This window comes from Antennarius striatus, chromosome 7 (genome assembly GCF_040054535.1).
Source record: "Antennarius striatus isolate MH-2024 chromosome 7, ASM4005453v1, whole genome shotgun sequence".
In the NCBI taxonomy this organism is placed as follows: Eukaryota; Metazoa; Chordata; class Actinopteri; order Lophiiformes; family Antennariidae; genus Antennarius; species Antennarius striatus.
Window position 1 is genome coordinate 3,005,516 of NC_090782.1, and position 18,604 is coordinate 3,024,119.

At 41.9% G+C, this 18,604-nt stretch overlaps 1 protein-coding gene across 1 annotated transcript; it reads right to left on the bottom strand.

Annotated features, from left to right (window-relative positions):
* Positions 1-68: 68 nt before the first annotated feature.
* Positions 69-9,330, bottom strand: ttr (transthyretin (prealbumin, amyloidosis type I)). The gene is made up of 4 exons (XM_068318963.1): positions 9,209-9,330; positions 2,473-2,591; positions 2,236-2,371; positions 69-401 (listed from the first exon to the last, which is right to left on the bottom strand). The coding sequence occupies exons 1-4, from the start codon at positions 9,272-9,274 to the stop codon at positions 294-296; spliced, it is 429 nt and encodes a 142-aa protein (XP_068175064.1). The 5' UTR covers positions 9,275-9,330; the 3' UTR covers positions 69-293.
* Between the last annotated feature and the right edge of the window lie 9,274 nt (positions 9,331-18,604).

Sequence of the window (18,604 nt, forward strand, 5' to 3'; positions counted from 1 at the left end):
GTACATATTTATGTAAAGACTGCTGCTTCACTGATTAACTGTTGTAACAACGCCCAATACAATGTATAATAGTTATAGAGAAAATATCTTATTCTAGAATGGATTAGTCTTGTATCTCGAGGTTCTACAATATTTGTTTCACACTGTCTGAAATGACTGACAGAAATATTGAACTTTTTTTAATGATATTCTATTTTTTTGTGATAATTCACTAGAATAAACAAATATATGATCTCAAGTGTTGGCCGCTCATCTTTCCGATACCACTGTCAGCCAGTGAACGTCCCGGTGCATCAGTGGCGTGCTTCCATTTCCACGGCGGTGGTGGTGTAAGAGTACGGACTGAGCAGCATGGCCAGAGTGTAGTGATGATGACCTGTAGCGTCAGCATTAAACACCACCTGAAAATGCACACAGAAAGACAGATAGACAGACACACACACACAAACGGAAAGGTCAGAACATCCATCACATTCAGTCACAGACATAAAGGGGTGTAGAGGGTAAAGCTACACTTAAGATGTATTCTAATCTCCAGCGCTATAAACCTGAGGTGCTCCTACAGCCTCAACAGTGGCGAGGCTTGAAAGCTGTCATTTAAATTAAATGATTCACAAAGAGAACATATCTTATTCTAAAATGGCATACTGATTAAAACAACATCAAATTCATTCAAGCTTTTCAGACAAATGTATGAATTTATTTATTAATGATCTCTGTTGTTGGTGTTGTGAAGTTTAAGTGTGTTGACAGTCACAGTATTTGCCTGTTGCCAGTGTTGTTGGTCAGTGAGTTGACTGTGAGATGTGTGTGATGTGTTCTGTTAGCGTTCTTGTTCCAGGACTTCCTTGCTCCTTCCACTGGTCCATCAGGTCCAGAGGATTGTTCGTTCTAGTAGTAATCACCTCCTTCTCACAATATCAGAGGAGACTGTCTGTTCTCGTTTGCTTGTTCACAAGGTAAGAACACACGACCGAACACCCATGTTCAAATGTGCTCAAAGCTGTTTAAATAAATCCACTGGACTACAAGAAAGTTTCACCTCTCATCCAAGAGGCTTCTTCAACTCTGAAGAGGTTTTGGATAACCATGACCTGAATAATTGAGAACCTACACAGATGTGTTGTGTAGTTAGTTTTTTGTTGCTATGATTTGTATGTGTGTTGCACTGTTATATTTTGTTTTTTACTTCTATGTCTGAAATGTCTTGAGTGCCTCATGAATCAATAGTGCTTCTATTATTGCTTTTGATCTTCTTGTATTTAACATAATTTCAAGTAAATGGATGACTTTTGGCCAAGTTGTTCTGGGAAGTGTTGACAGTCGGGACAAACAGCAGCAGAACAAACTCTGCTTGCCCATGCTAATGTCCATGCAAACACCGCAGTGTGCTGACACAGCACTGTCCCCACTGGTCTGAGACAAGCTTCAAGATAACAACGTTGAGATGATCGTCAAGGTGGATCTAAACTCCAGACAACAATTATGTGACCTATTTATCACTCTGCCTGTGTATCTCTCTCATTCTTTTGCTCTGTTCCTAGCTACATCGTATTTCTTTTCCGGATGACCAATCTCCAGAGTCTGAGTCTGCCCCCCCGGGTCTGGGTCCTGCCCGGAGTTTCTTCGTCAATGAAAGAGTTTTTCCCCACTGCTGTTGCTTATGCTTGCTCTGGAGGGTTCTTTTGGGTTTTTCTGTTTCACAACGACTAGTTCTAGAGTTTGTCTCCTTTTATCAGAAGCTCTCATTTGGCTATCAGACGGCTGACTTTGGTCTACTTTTTGCAGGAAACTCCGCTAAATTTTACTGTATTAAAATGTCCGTTTCCTCATTAGATTGTATGATAATTTCATTTTGTTGAATTTATGAGGAAATAGCTTGTAATAATTTCAAAAAAGAATAATGCATTTATGCAATGAAAATGTTTGAGGTTGCATTATTAAAAAAGTGTTGTACCTACCCAGATACTGTCACCATTCACAGAATTCTATCAGTCATACCTGTGTCAGTGAGATCGATCAGAACTTATCAGTAATAACTTCTGCAAAAATTGTTCTGGTCCACACATTAAATAATTTCATTAATGTCATTAATTTGACATGGGACAGTCACCTGGACCTGTGTGTGCGTTGTCTCCGTTGATCAGCTTCGCAGCATATGTCTTAAGACCAGGTATCCTGTCTAACTGTGTATTCTTGCGACTGTAGCGAGACCTGTTTGCTGCTCATACTCACTTCAGCTACTTCATGGAACGGCACTTCGCCTTTATTCTTCCAGTATGCTTTGGAGTCAAATTCAACACGATACACTCCTGCTGGAAACTGTTGCTCTGTGATCAGATTAGGGACCTCTCCTGTGACATCTGTTACTCTGCAGTAAGAAAAAGTGAAATCTGTCTAAATAGTTTGCACATATTAAACAGACTGAGAAGTAAATTAAACACTCAACCTTATATTTTATGCTGTACATACCCATTAGCAACTTGTGTCCATTCCCCATCAGCAGTCCTTTGGAACACCTTTAGTGCTACTGATACAGCCGGAGTTCCCTTTACTGCGTCAAGGATCTTCACTGTCAGAGGACTGTTGCTCTGCAGTGCAAACGCAAGTCATGACAACCCATCATTCTCTGCTGTTCATTGGACACACACACACACACTCACACGCACACACACACACACACACACATATATATACACAGAGTATTAAACATTAATTCATCTTCTTGAAGATGACACGGTCATATATTGAACCCAGAACTGAGGGAGAACATACAAACTCAGCACAAAAAGGCTCCAGGGGGGAATCAAACTAAGGACCTTCGTGCAGTGATGCAACATCGCTACCCACTGTGTTATCGTGCTATCATCATCACCATCATCATCATCATCATCATCATCATCAACGTTGTTGTTGCTTTAGAACTTGACCAATGTCATTTCGTGCAGTAGTAGATAGATAGATAGACACATACTGTAGATACCTTATTGATCCCTGATTAAATTTTGTATGGCCATTGCTCACAGACATAAATGCAGATAAATTAATACTAGATATATTAAAACACAATAGAAAAACTGACAATACAGGACATCTACTGCACAACAAGACAGTCTAAAGAAAGATTCAACTAAACACCTAAAAATCTTCTATTATCAAATTATCTTCATTATTCTTCCATTACATTGTAAGAGAGATGTGGCCTGCCTTCATCGTCCCAATTGCACCATAAGCACCCTGGTCCCACCAAAGTGTAGCAGAAGCCTTCTCCTCCCCTCCCTGTTGACCTGGCTGACCTAGTTTCCTATCACCTCCACCTCCCTGTCCTTGATGACCATTGGCTGTGGAGAGACAGATGCCCACCGGAAATCCAGGACCATCTCCTTTGTCTTGGACACGTTCAGCTGGAGCTTGTTCTGCTGATATCACTCCACAAAGTCTGTCATCAATGTCCTGTACTCCCCCTCCTCACCCTTCCCAATCTTCTTCTTTTCCTTTCGGCTTTTCCCTTCAGAGGTCGCCACAGCGAATCAGTTGCCTCCATCTAACCCTGTCTTCTGCATCCTCTTATCGCCCACCAACTACCTCCATGTCCTCTTTCACTACATCCATAAAGCTACTCTTTGGTCTTCCTCTAGGCTTCCTGCTTAGCAGTTTAATACTCAGCATCCTTCTACCAACATATTCACTATCTCTCCTCTGGATATGTCCAAAACATCTCAGTCTGGCCTCTCTGACTTTATCTCCAAATAGGTTTGATTTGCATGTTTGGCTTGGCAAACATTTTACGTTGGTTGTCCATCCTGACACAACCCTCTTTCCTTTCATTTTAGCTGAAAATCTTCTATCACACATCACACCTGACACTTTTCTCCACCCGTTCTATCCTGCCTGTACACGCTTCTTCACCTCTTTTCCAGACTCTCCATTGCTCTGGACTGTTGACCCTAAGTACTTCAAATCCTCCACCTTCTTGATCTCTTCTCCCTGTAACCTCACTCTTCCACTTGGGTCCCTCTCATTCACACACATGTACTCTGTCTTACAGTGGCTAATCTTCATTCCTCTCCTTTCCAGGACAAACCTCCACCTCTCTAGCTTCTCCTCCATCTATTCTGTGCTCTCACTGCAGATCACAATGTCATCTGCAAACATCATAGTCCATGGAGATTCCTGTCTGACCTCGTCTGTCAGCCTGTCCATCACCATAGCGAACAAGAAGGGGCTCAGAGCTGATCCCTGATGCAGTCCCACCTCCACCTTGACCTCCTCTGTCACACCTACAGCACACCTCACCACTGTCTTACAGTCCTCATACATGTCCTGCACCGCTCTAACATACTTCTCTGCCACTCCAGACTTCCTCATACAATACTACAGTTCCTCTCAGGGCACCCTATGATAAGCTTTCTCCAGATCTACAAAAGCACAATGCAGCTCCGTTTGGCCTCCTCTGTACTTCTCTATCAACATCCTCAAAGCAAATACTGCACCTGTAGTACTCTTTTTTGGCATGAAACCATACTGCTGCTCACAAATGTTCACTTCTGCCCTTAGTCTAGCTTCCACTACTCTTTCCCATAACTTCATTGTATGGCTCATCAGCTTTATTCCTCTGTAGTTGCCACAACTCTGCACATCTCCCTTGTTCTTAAAAATGGGCACCACCACACTTCTCTTCCACTCCTCAGGTATCTTCTCACTATCTAATATCCTGTTGAAGAATCCAGTCAGAAACTCTACTGCCACCTCTCCTAGACACTTGCATACCTCTACAGGTATATCATCAGGACCGACTGCCTTTCCACTCTTCATCCTCTTCAATGCCCTCCTCACTTCATCCTGACTAATCTTTGCTACATTCTGGTCCACAACAGTCACCTCTTCTAGTCTTTGTTCTCTCTCATTTTCCACGTTCATCAACTCTTCAAAGTACTCTTTCCATCTTCCCATCACACGACTGGCACCTGTCAATAGACTTCCATCCCTATCCTTAATCACCCTAACCTGCTGCACGTCCTTCCCATCTCTATCTCTCTGTCTTGCCAACCGGTATAGATCAGTCTCTCCCTCCTTACTGTCCAACCTAGCATACAAGTCATCATAAGCCCCTTGTTTGACCTTTGCTACCTCTACCTTCACCTTACGCTGCATCTCCCTCTACTCTTGTCTACTCTCCTCAGTCCTCTCAGTGTCCCACTTCTTCTTAGCTTACATCTTTTTCTGTATACACTCCTGTACCTCCTCATTCCGCCACCAAGTCTCCTTATCTATTTTCCTTCCAGATGACACACCAAGTAATCTCCTACCTGTCTCCCTGATCACATTAGCTGTACTTGTCCAGTCATCAGGAAGCACCTCCTTGCCACCTAGAGCCTGTCTTAACTCCTTCCTAAAAGTCATGCAACACTCTTCCTTTTTTAGCTTCCACCATTTTGTCTTCTGCTCTGCCTTTGCCCTCGTCATCTTCCTCCCCACTAGAGTCATTCTGCACACCACCATCCTATGCTGTTTGGCTACACTCTTGTCTACCACTACTTTGCAGTCACTGATCTTCAGGTTACACCGTCTACACAAGATGTAGTCTACCTGTGTGCTCCTACCTCCACTCTTATAGGTCACCATATGTTCCTGCCTCTTCTGGAAGAAAGTATTCACTACAGCCATTTCCATCCTTTTTGCAAAGTCAACTACCATCTGTCCTTCTGCGTTCCTCTCCCGGATACCAAACCTGCCCATCACCTCCTCATCACCTCTGTTACCTGCACCAACATGTCCATTGAAGTCTGAACCAATGACAACTCTCTCACTTCTAGGCATGCTCTGCATCACTTCATCAAAGTCCAACCAGAATTTCTCCTTCTCCTCCAGCTCACATCCTACCTGTGGAGGATTCCTGCTAACAACGTTGAACATCACACCTTCTATTCCTAGCTTCAGACTCATCACTCTATCTGACACTCTTTTTTTACCTCCAGGACATTCCTAACAAACTCCTCCTTCAAGATAACTCCTCCTCCATTTCTCTTCCCATCTACACCATGATAGACCAACTTGAACCCTGCTCCTAAACTTCTAGCCTTACTACCTTTCCTCCTGGTCTCCTGGACACACAGTATGTCTACCTTCCTCCTCTGCATCATGTCAACCAACTCTCTACCTTTTCCTGTCATAGTTCCAACATTCAAGGTGTCTACTCTTAGTCCTACACTCTTGGCGCTCCTCTTCTCTTTCTTCGTGCGAACGCACTTTCCTCCTCTCCTTCTTCGACCAACAGTAATCCAATTTCCACCGGCGCCCTGTAGGTCAACAGCACCGATGGCGGTCGTTGTTAACCCGGGCCTCGACCGATCCGGTATGGAAGTCATAGGTTTGATTCACATCTTTGATTTGGCAAAAGTTTTACGCCGGATGCCCTTCCTGACGCAACCCTCTGTATTTATACGGGCTTGGGACCGGCACAATAAGACATTTGCTTGTGTCCTCTTGCGGCTACATTGTAATGTAGTAATGTAATTATGAAGAAGAAGAAGATACACTTTATTGATCCCCTAGGGGAAATTACATTTGTCTGATTTATACACTTCCATTATCCTTACACCAATAAAAGATATGACCAAAATATGGGGGACTGATTTAACTCTCTGGAAAAGACACTTCATGCCACCAAAACACTCTGCCTGAACATGACACAGTGATTTCTATAGTGGACGATAAATGTAGTGACCATCACACCATGAAAACTTACCTGGAGCAACCTGGGCTTACCAGTGCCTAAACCCAAAAGCTGATAACAAGGTGTTCCAGGATAAAGTTGCCAATCGCATAACACTCAGATTTCCAGGACATCAAAGTGGTTGATTTGACAAAGATAAGTAAACACATCCGTATCGTATCCTTTTTTTAAAATGCAGGCTTACCCAGGCCTTTTCAAAGCTCTCTGCTCAATGGTTCAATTGTATTCAGCTTCGTAGTCATGAAGAAATTCTTGAGCTAAGATAATTAAGGAAGAACATAGAGATGTACAGTATTTTCCGCACTATAAGGCGCACTGGACTATAAGGCGCACACAATAAAAAATAAATAAAATGTATTTGATAAACTGCAGCGGCTGTAGTTGCGCAATCCGTCCACTACATAGAGCTGCGCTGCTCAGGCAGTCATGATTGCATTCATGACTTCCTGACTACCTTTGAATCGCCCCTATTTTTATTTCAATTAAACCATTCTGAGCCTCATCAAGGAAACCTGATCACTTGATCACTTTACCATCTTAGAAAGAAGTCAACCCGCATATTAAAAAACCTGACTTTAAAAACTGGTTAAACTCATTACGAGTGCAGTCAGTGCGAACAGAGCGGATTATTTCCTGATTAGATTAGTTCCTTATGTTTTGCTACGCAATCACCGGTGCTCCTACAGTCTGCTCTACCGTCTGAGAGCAGGTCAGTCAGAGCAAAATATGGTCCAATGTCCACATTGGAAAGCTTTTTATCTGAAGATAAGATAAAAATGTATTAATCCTGATAGAAATTATGTTTCCAGATTGCTCCAAGGAGTTAAAGAGAAAGAATATGGCATTCAAAAATATAGATATATGCAGTGGACAGAACATTATAAAATATACACAAAATAAAAATAAATACATAGAGTCAATTACCTTTCTGTAGGTATTGCACATGGTAATGTCAGTGGGTGATGAGGTTAGCTCTAAAGAAAGGGATAACTTATCCAAAATGTCTTCTAGGAGACGATTCAGTAGGGAGTCAACAAGTACTACACATCAAGTGTCTCTTTTTCCAGAGACATTTGTCTCTAATAGAGCCTTGAGCCATTTGTTTCCGGCTCTGAGGGATGTCATGGTGGTGATACAGGTGAGCAAGAAAAATTTGAAACAAGGCAGTCAGAGACTGCAACATCCCGCGACACACCTGAATTCAACATTTTACCATGACCTACATCTTTTTGTGCAAATCAGTATGGATTTAGGTAGGACACATTTACACTCATGTCTGTCTTGAAAGGTCTCGAATGGTTCTGTGTGCAGAAACCACTGCTTTTGGTTAGGGTGAGTCTGTGGTGTACGTATGTGGAAGACGACTTCAATCATTTACAGTTGGCCGGTGTTTGCAGGACGCCGAATGGTTTGCCATTCAGGAGGGGAAAGCAGTGCAACGTCAGCACTGTTTACAGTCGAAGTGGAGCGCTGCTGACCTCAACAGGATATTGTTGATCGGTGGAAAGAATATTTTGAGGATTTTTTTCAATCCTGCCATCATGCCTTACACAGAGGAAGCAGAGGCTGAGGTCTCAGAGATGGACTCGTCCATCACCCAAGCTGAAGTCACCAAGGTGGTTGCCAAACTCCTTGGTGGCAAAGCACCGGGGGTAGTTGCGATTCACCCTGAGTACCTCAGTACCTCCCTATTGGGAGGAGCCCTCGGGGAAGACCTAGGATGCGCTGGAAGGACTATGTCTATCATCCATCCATCCATCCATCCATCCATCCATCCATTTATCCATCCATCCATCCATCTATTTATCCATCCAGCCATCCATCCATCTTCTTGTAGAAGATCACAGTCATGGGTGTTGTTGGAACAAAACAAACAACCACTCACTCACTCACTCACTCACACACACACACACACACACATACACACACACACACAGACACACACACACACACACACACACACACACACACACACACACACCAAACTGCATGCGTGATGAAAGGTAGGCGGTACAGAATGTTTTCTTCTTTCTGGGGGGACTTAAGGGAAGACAACTGAAAAGCACTGACTTACAGTGTGATGAAGAAAATATCCTACCTCACGATGTAAGGGAATATTGTAAAAAATCCCAGTATCAAATAGAATAATTCTATCCCAATGCCACTTCCTTCCACATCTAGTTCGCCAACACAAGCCAACCAATCAATAAGCAGCCAGATGTGAATTCTGACCAACTTGGAGGAAGCAGTTATTTACACTCACACAATATTTTCACTCTCTTAAAACCCACAGACACATCATACGTGTCTGCATTCTGAGTTTGTCAGTAGAATTAAGTTGACTTAATATTCAAATACAGTAGGTAGAGGAAAAATTTAGGTTCTGAAGTGCTTGCATTAATGAAAGAAATTCACAATATTTTGTACAACACAAGCACAGACACATTATTGTACGTCACCACACAGACTGACCGTGGGGGCGGTGTTGCAGAGCAGCACAGCGGAGGCGAGAAGCAGAGCGCGCAGCGAGGTATGCATGGTTGGCCGATGAGTCTCTGGTGTTCACACATGGCCTTCACATCACAGGCCTCTTATAACAGCAGCTGCCCCCCCCCCCACACTACTCCAGCTTTCTCTTACCCATGTGCTTTGGCTCATGTCAATACTTAGGCAATGAATAACAAGGACGGCGTAAGCTTTGGACCAATCAGCATGGATGTCTCAGCAGGTTAGAGCCCTGATCGACATTAAAGGGTCACTCCATACTACAGACCAACATTATTACTACTGGCCAGTACTAAAATGTCCACAGTCCTCACTCTATATCTGTTCATACTGTCACAGGACACACACACGTGGGTACGTACACATGCACACACACACACACACACACACACACACACACACACACACACACACACACACACACACACACACATACTCGGGCCAGTAAACATGAATATGAGAAGTAGAGTCGCGGGCAGCTCTCTTATGGTGCGCCCCCAATAAGCAACTTATAAAGAGGACGGTGCCTTGTTCAAGGGCACCTTGGCAGTGCTCAGGAGGTGAACTGGCACCCCCCACTGCCAGGTTACACTGCAAATATTTTTGGTCCACATGCGCCTTGAACCAGCCACCCACCGGTCTGCAGCCCAAAACCCCGTGGACTGAGCTGCTGCCACCCATGAACTATATTATGAACCACTGGATATTTCGTAAATGGATTATGTTCTGTGTGCTCCTGTTCTCTCTGGGTTTTTTTCGGTCCCAGTTTATGACTCTCTTCCTGTCTATCCTTGGCTCTGTCTCACTCTGTCGGTCATCTGTGGTGTTTCCAGTGGCCTCTTGCTAAATGCTTCCAGACTTTAAATGTTTTAGTGGGGTGATTTTAGGCTGCTGCTTTTTCTCCAGAAGAATTATGCTTGAACACATGGCTAGGTGTTTTGCACTGAGAACAGTGATCTTGGCAAAGCATTGAAGTCTTCTCACTAGACACAGGCCGACTTACCTGGGGAGAGTCTCACACTTTCAACTTTGGTCCTGATGAAAAGAAACTTCTCTGACCTCATTTTTATCTGGACCAGGTCAGTTTGAAAGCAGGGTGCATACAAGCTTCTTCTTTGACAGTATAAATACTGTAACCGAAATATATCAAGATCCACTCATTAGTTTCTGGCAATAGTCCCTTGTTAAACAAGCTGGGAAAATTCTGGCCACTACACTCAAGTTTGTAACTTTAAATGTCACTTAAAATGAGATGAATGTTCCAAATGTTTTGCTGAAATTTAAAAAAAAAATCTAAAACACGATTGAGTAGAAGTTTAAAGTAATGCTAAGCATCATGATAAAGTTTCTTTCCACCACCAACTGACCTGAAGGTGATGGGATTGAATGCACGCAATGTATTTACAACAACTTTGACCATCTACTAGAACTTTGACCATGGCTATCATTTGCATAAGATAGGAATAATCAATTTGTTGCTTCACTAGTTTTTTTTTCATTTGTCCATAAAGGTTTACTCTAGCTCTGCATGTCCTATAATACACTGAGATGTCATCAGAAAAGACTACAGACCATGCAGAACATCATCCAGTGTGTGTTCTGCAGCGCTCGAAAGATCTAAAATGGGTTTATGCTTATGTGTGCATGTCTGAGATAGATGTCACAATATTATTATAGATGAGCATGAGAAATAATATAGCATTCTAGTTCACTCCTTTTACACTCCACTTGAGTCTTGACTTCTTTAATATTCTTCCAATATTTCTTTTCGTCATCAAAATTGCTATGGTGCCCGTGCACCCAGGACTGAAAAGTATTACAGACCTGAATCAAATGAGGAAGAATCCTCCCTCTTTGGTGTGTCCCAGAACAAGATGCCTATCACCAGGGTGCGATTTTTTGGAGAGATGGGGAGGTTGCATTAATGCACTATTCATTTAATACACCAGTAAAACTGTAGGGAACAGGGTTTGGGCTTCGTAGATAACTGGCCTTCCTTCTGGGGCCGCCCCGAGCTGCTGAGAGCTGACGGCCTGCATCCTACTGGAGCAGGGGGCAGATTTTTAATAAAATGGCCCGGCCCACATTACCCATGTGAATCTTACTTCTGCTCTTATCACCATTGACAAGGTACTGTTCAGTGAAGCACCTGATCAGGTTATCCAAGACTCTATACCTGAAAGCATCCCAGTTATTGTATCACATCGTGTTTATAGGTCTTTACCTCCCAGATTTATTGAGACGCGGCATCTGATTAAGATTAATACATCTTCAGCTGTTAAACCATCTAACAATCATGTTACTGACACTACCACATTTCAATTTGGCCTTTTAAATATTAGATCAATGTCATCGAAGGCCTTGCTTGTGAACGATTTAATTCTTCAGCATGGCCTGGATATGATTGCTTTATGTGAAACATGGCTAAAACCAAATGTCGTCTTACCGTTAAATGAAGCTTCACCACCTGATTTTACATATGCTCATGCCGCAAGGGCTGATAAACAGGGTGGAGGTGTTGCTTTAGTCTACAAATCTATTCTGAACCTGACTTCTAGTCCAGATATTCATTTTACATCTTTTGAGGCTCTTGTTCTAAAACCATCGCCTACAGCTGTAAACAGCAGGCTTTATCTTGTAGTAGTCTATAGACCGCCTGGTCCCTATTCTTTATTCTTAGAAGAATTTGGTGAATTCCTTTCGGATCTAATTACTCAATCTGATGAGGTTATGGTGACTGGTGATTTTAACATTCATTTAAGTAAGGCTAGTGATCCGTTGTGTAAAGCTTTCTTAACCCTCCTGGACATGTTAGGTTTCACTCAGTGGGTACATGAAGCAACTCATTCCAGTGGTAATACCCTAGATCTGATTCTATCGCGGGGTATAAATGTTACTCCTGTGACTGTCTCTCCTCTTACGTCAGTGATATCTGACCATTTTCTTATTACTTTTAAAGCAGCCTTTACTTGTCAAAATAGCATTACTCCTGATTTAGTCACTACTCGCCATATCGGCTTGTCAACGGTATCTAAACTTAGTGAGCTTCTACCTGAGGTATTGACTCCTTTTACTGTAGCAACAGGATCAATCGAAAATTACACTAGTGATCTAAACTCAGCTCTTTCTAGTCTGTTGGACTCAGTTGCACCTCTAAAAACTAAAACCATAGGGGTGCGCAGGTCTACACCATGGTTTAACGAGGAGACACGCGCTCTCAGACGGGCCTGTAGGAGTTTAGAGCGCAGGTGGCGTAAATCTAAATCTAAATCATGCTACATCTCTTGGCACGAATGTGTCTTAAATTACAAATGTGCTCTGTCCACCGCTAAAGCTGCCTATTTCTCCAGATTAATAAGTAAAAATAAACACAATCCTCGATTTCTGTTTAATACTGTAGCCAGATTGACCCAGAAACAGCCAACGGCAAGCAGCTTGTTATTGGCGGCTGATGATTTCCAGGATTTTTTCTGCCGTAAAATTGATAACATTAGACATAAAATTACTTCTTCAGCTTCATCTGGATCCAAATTTGATGTGGTTCCTTCTCTGGGTGTTAAAACCCAACTTCTCTCTTTAACACACTTTGAGACTGTCTCTCTGGAAGAATTATCGAAGTTGGTCTCAATCTCTAAACCTACTACATGCCTCTTAGACCCTCTCCCTGCTAAACTAGTTAAAGAATTATGGCCATTGCTGGGCCCTACTATGTTAAATGTAGTTAATCTTTCTCTTGCAACTGGTGTTGTTCCCATCAGCTTTAAAGCGGCCGTAGTTAAACCTCTGCTTAAAAAGCCACATCTCGACCAAGAGTCTTTAAATAATTATAGACCAGTTTCTAACCTTCCATTCTTATCTAAAATACTAGAAAGGGTAGTATCTCAACAGCTCTTAGATTATTTATCATTAAGTGGTCTTTTCGAACCATTCCAATCAGCTTTTCGGGCCCGCCATTCCACTGAAACAGCACTAACCAAAGTTGTGAATGATCTCCTATTACATCTGGACTCTGATACCACTTCTGTTCTCCTTCTTTTGGATCTTAGTGCAGCGTTTGATACTATAGATCACTGTATACTCCTTGACCGACTGGAAAGACAGTTTGGTGTCTGTGAGTTAGCTCTTGCTTGGTTAAAATCTTATCTATCTGATAGGACGCAATGTGTCTCCTACAATAATAAAACTTCTGCCTTCTCCGACGTCAAATATGGCGTACCTCAGGGGTCTGCACTTGGTCCTCTGTTATTCTCCCTGTATGTTGTACCTCTTGGTCAAATTATACGCAGCTTTGGAATAAGTTTCCACTGTTATGCGGATGACACACAACTGTATATGCCCATAAAAGCAGATGATCGATCTGAATTAATTAAACTAGAGGCCTGTCTTTCTGCTGTGAATAGTTGGATGTCCAGTAATTTCTTGCTCCTAAACCCAGACAAAACTGAAATGTTAATCATTGGCCCTGCGCGACATAAAAACCAATTTCAACACCTAACAATATCTGTAGATAACTGTCTTATAACCCATAGTTCAACAGTCAAGAACCTTGGAGTAACGTTAGATTCAACTCTTGCCTTTGACAAGCATATTAAAGAGGTGACAAAGATCGCCTTCTTTCATCTACGTAATATTTCCAAAATTAGGTCCTCTTGAGCCATGGCTGATGCTGAAATTTTGATTCATGCCTTTGTGTCCTCTAGACTTGACTATTGTAATGTTCTGTTATCAGGGTTGCCTCAGTCTAGAACTAGGGGCCTTCAGATGGTTCAGAACACAGCAGCAAGAATATTAACTAAAACTAGGAAATTTGACCATATCACCCCAGTTTTGGCTGCATTACACTGGCTCCCGATTCATGTTAGATCCGATTTTAAGGTACTCTTATTAACATACAAAAGCCTTAATGGGCTTGCTCCAACCTATCTGTCTGATCTTGTTAAACCTTACACGCCGACTAGGGCTCTCCGCTCTCAGAATACAGGTCTCTTGTGTGTTCCTAGATTTAAAAAGAAGTCAGCTGGCCAGAGGGCCTTCTCCTATCGTGCCCCTTTCTTGTGGAATAACCTCCCTATAGGTATTAGACAGTCTGAATCTGTAAATGTCTTTAAATCTGGACTCAAAACATATCTGTTCGACCTAACATATAAGTAATATCGGGGGTGGCGGTCTCAATGTTTAGGTTTAGCCTAGTCCTGCCGACGAGTCATAGGATTTCTTAGTTAGGCCCCTGCCTCCCATTAATCCTCTGCTATTCTGGTCCCTCTAGCACCACTCTCGCCCCTGCTCTCTCTATCTCTCTCCCTTCTTCTGCTGTTCTCTCTCACAGGCCTTTGTGTGGTGGATCATCGGCAATCGGCTACCTCTGTCTGCTTCCATGGCTGGCGATAGCACAAGCTGTACAGTGGTCCTGTTTCACCATCCACTAGGGGAGTGCTGGTTCTGCCTCATTTGGTTCTGCTGTGGTTTTGGGGTTTGCCAGAGTAACCTTGACTATAACTTTTTTGAGCTCAATGACTTAGGCGCTGTTTGGTCTGTCCTCAGAGTGGTGGATCCTCGGCAATCGGTGACCTCTGTGTGCTTCATCGGCTGATGGTGACTCGCTCTACTGGATGGATCGGCGTGCCTTTGTTATACATTTATTGTTACTGTTATTGTTACTGTTATTATTATTGTGTTGTTAATCTGTACATGCGGTATCTATTGCTTCGTCTGTCCACTCCTGGAAGAGGGGTCCCTCCTCTGCAGTCTTCCTGAGGTTTCTCCCATCCATTTTTTCCCCTGTTAAAAGGGTTTTGGGGGGAGTTGTTCCTTATCCGATGCGAGGGTCGCACTGCTTGCAGTGCACAAAGGTCAGAGGGATATCGTCCATGTACAGATTGTAAAGCCCTTTGAGACATTGTTTGTGAATCTGGGCTATATAAGAATAAATAAACTTGAAACTTGATATAATCTCAAAAATACAGTATTTTCCAAACCTAAAAGCCTTTAATTTTCTCAATTTCTTACAATTCAATGTGCCTTATGAATGAAAAAAGTTTTAAAATAGACCATTCATTGAAGATGAGTTCTCAGATGCATTTTATAACCCAGTGTGCTTCATAATCCAATGCGCTTTATGTATGAAAATATTTTTTAAAAATAAGCTATTCATTGGAGGTGCGCCTTATAATCCAGTACGCCTTATAGTGCGGAAAATACTGTACTTATGTCTTAAATTTGAGAAAAACATTTTTTTTTTACTAAAGAAGGGTTTGGTGAGTGAGCATATGAAACCGGCAGGGTTCGGTACCTCTATCAAGGTTAAGAGCCACTGGTCTAGAGACAAAGTCACTGAGGAGGTAGCAGAGATGAAGATGCTGAGGTTCTCTCTGGGAGTTACCAGGATGGATAGGATCAGGAATGAGTACATCAGAGGGACAGCACATGTTAGAGGATTTGGAGATAAAGTCAGAGAGGCCAGACTGAGATGGTTTGGACATGTCCAGAGGAGAGATAGTGAATATATTGGTAGAAGGATGCTGAGTTTTGAACTGCCAGACAGGAGGCCTAGAGGAAGATCAAAGAGGAGGTTTATGGATGTAATAAAAGAGGACATGAAGGCAGTTGGTGTGAGAGAAGAGGATGCAGAAGACAGGGTTAGATGGAGGCAATTGATTTGCTGTGGTGACCCCTCAGTGGAAAAGCCGAAAGGAAGGGAAGAAGAAGAATATTAAATATGAATGCCCAGCTGTTTGCAGTATTGGCTCATAGGGTCTACCATTAACCTGTTGATTGCTTATTTTTTCTCGATTAAAAAAGATCATCCCCCCTTCCGATTTTTTTTCTCCCCATCTGCTTTCCATCACCATGTTTTCTCCATTAATGTCATTTAAGGATTTCACACACTTTAATTTTAGAGGAAGGTTCATGTCACTCTCTAGCACCCCTGCAAGTACTCATGAGAAAACATTGACAGAAATAGAAGACCAAACATTCTCAGGATGATTCTGAGAATGACTGAGTGCATTACAGTTCCGGTCTCTACTGCATTTTTCTGACAGCCTAATTTCTAATGGGTTCTCCATGCATAACTATCCGTGGGTATGATACTGAAACCTCAGGTGAGAGGACAGATAATCTGAAAGATGACGGATCACTGCTCCTCATGGATGGGCCTAATGCACAGAATGATATAAATGAAGGTGTGTTTATCACAATAAATATACTTTGATTTCAAATAGAGTTAAATATAAGAATGTCCTATTTTCACATACTGTAGGTTGCATCTCATTTATTTCAAAGACAGAAAGGCAAAAACCAAAACACGTTCTTGTATGAAATTAATAGAAACAAGTATGGGCTTAATTTGTATCTTTTATTTAACCGTTCATATCTTGTACGTGCCATGACCCAGTAAAGGAAACGCCAGGAGCAAAGATGTAACTGAAGAGTTTTCTAGTTTTGGGCCAGAAGAGGTCATCAGACCAGTTGTCAATTCAACGCAGGAACTGTGTGGAGGTCCTGACAAACTGGAAGAACTGGAAGGCAATGTGTTGATCGCTCGGTTACCGCCTTGTGTCTTGTGTTCTGCCTCCATGTATACGTTCGCGTGTGAGTGTCATGAATGTAAATAATGTATGATGACTGTTCAGGATTTTTGCAGGTGTCATTATCAGTGTGTATCTTTGTTGACAGGAAAGTACAACCCAACAAGGACAGTCCTCCATCCGCCCGTCCGTCCGTCCGTCCGTCTATAACATAAATAACACTCTTCTTTGGATTGAGCTACTTTTTATTGTTTGTTTTATTGATTTTGCAACTCAAATAATACCATAAACCGTTCATGTACAGAGAAAGCAGTACCTTGCAATACAAACTGCTCGACACAGGAGTCATTTGAGACATGAGCCATTGCTCTGTCCATATCTTTGTTTGACATGCCAACAAAATCTGAGAATTGACCCCCGTTTGGGACACTTGCCGGTGGCATGTTCTCTTTGGTGGAGTGGACGTAGCTCGTGTGTTCTCGTAACTTCTGCTGGGGTTTTTTCATACTTTATCATTGTTTATGTTTATAATTAATATGCACTGGTAAAGTCTGCATGTCTATTGGTTGATAAAAATTCAACCTTTTTCATAATTTAGCGGTTTTGGGGCTTTTTCACAAGGTTAGAACGGATTAAAAGGATTTTAGTTCATTTAAATGGGCAAATGTGGCTTGACTTAGGTGCTCAGTGGCGTAACAAATCAAACTTGTGCTACTGTTCACCGTAACGTGGTCTTATTACATGATCACCTGCTGCTGCCTAATCCAAAACACTACGGAATGCATATAACCAAAGAACCTATCGAAGCTGTATTCAAGCTAATAATCTACTTTACTATTTACCTTTACACACACAGGTGTGTGGAATGGAAAACATGATAGTATGCTATGGAAACTAAGTGCATTGGAATTAAAATGACAAGTTTAGATTCATGCCAGTGTGTGTTTAATGCACCTCTCTCTTTCAGTCACATGAGAATGAAGCGGAGGAATAAGAATACACACCCCACTGCCTCCAGGGCACAACAGCTCAGATTCCAACCGACAGGGAAATTATACGCATCAAACACACAATTCTGTTTTATGTCAAAAGCAAAATTCCAAAGGACAACAGGACGAGAAGATTATCATCATCATCCTCATGATTCTTACTTTGTGTTTGACTTAAAATAGTACTGTCTGTTGGGAAAAAACACCCTTCCCTTTTCACATGTTACTGGACACTGTTGCTGTATTTTTACATGCCAGCTGGAATCAAAGGAAAACAGATATGTCTAATTCAACTGATATTAAATATTTGAATAAGAGTGAATGTAAAATAAGCAGGAAACCCAACATCAAAGATCAAAACTACTGTACATAAAAAATGTCTTCATTTTCAATGAAGATGAATTTGCAAACCCTGTATTTATCACCTGTTCATAAAAACGTGACTGACAAACAATATGTGAGCCTACCTGCAATGTGTTTGCTCAAAAACATTTACTGCAAACAAAGGTAAGGCATATTTTCTTGTAGAGAAAATTTCAAATATGAAACAATCACAATATTTTGACTGGAAGCTGATTTTTAGGTTTACTGTCTACGTGTTGTACAGCAATTCTCTGCTGTCTTACATGTAACCTGTTGTTGTAATCGTTACTTGCTTCTGCACTCTGCACAAGAAAATACAGTCAGATATCTCTATTCATAAAGAAACAAATCAGGAAAATTAAAAAAAAAAAAAAGCTCCCAATAACTGCAATTTTTTATGTTTTTTATCATTGCTGACACAGCTCAACCTTTCTCACCCAAGACACCGAGACATTCCAAATGTCAGGTCTTATGCAGATAGCAAA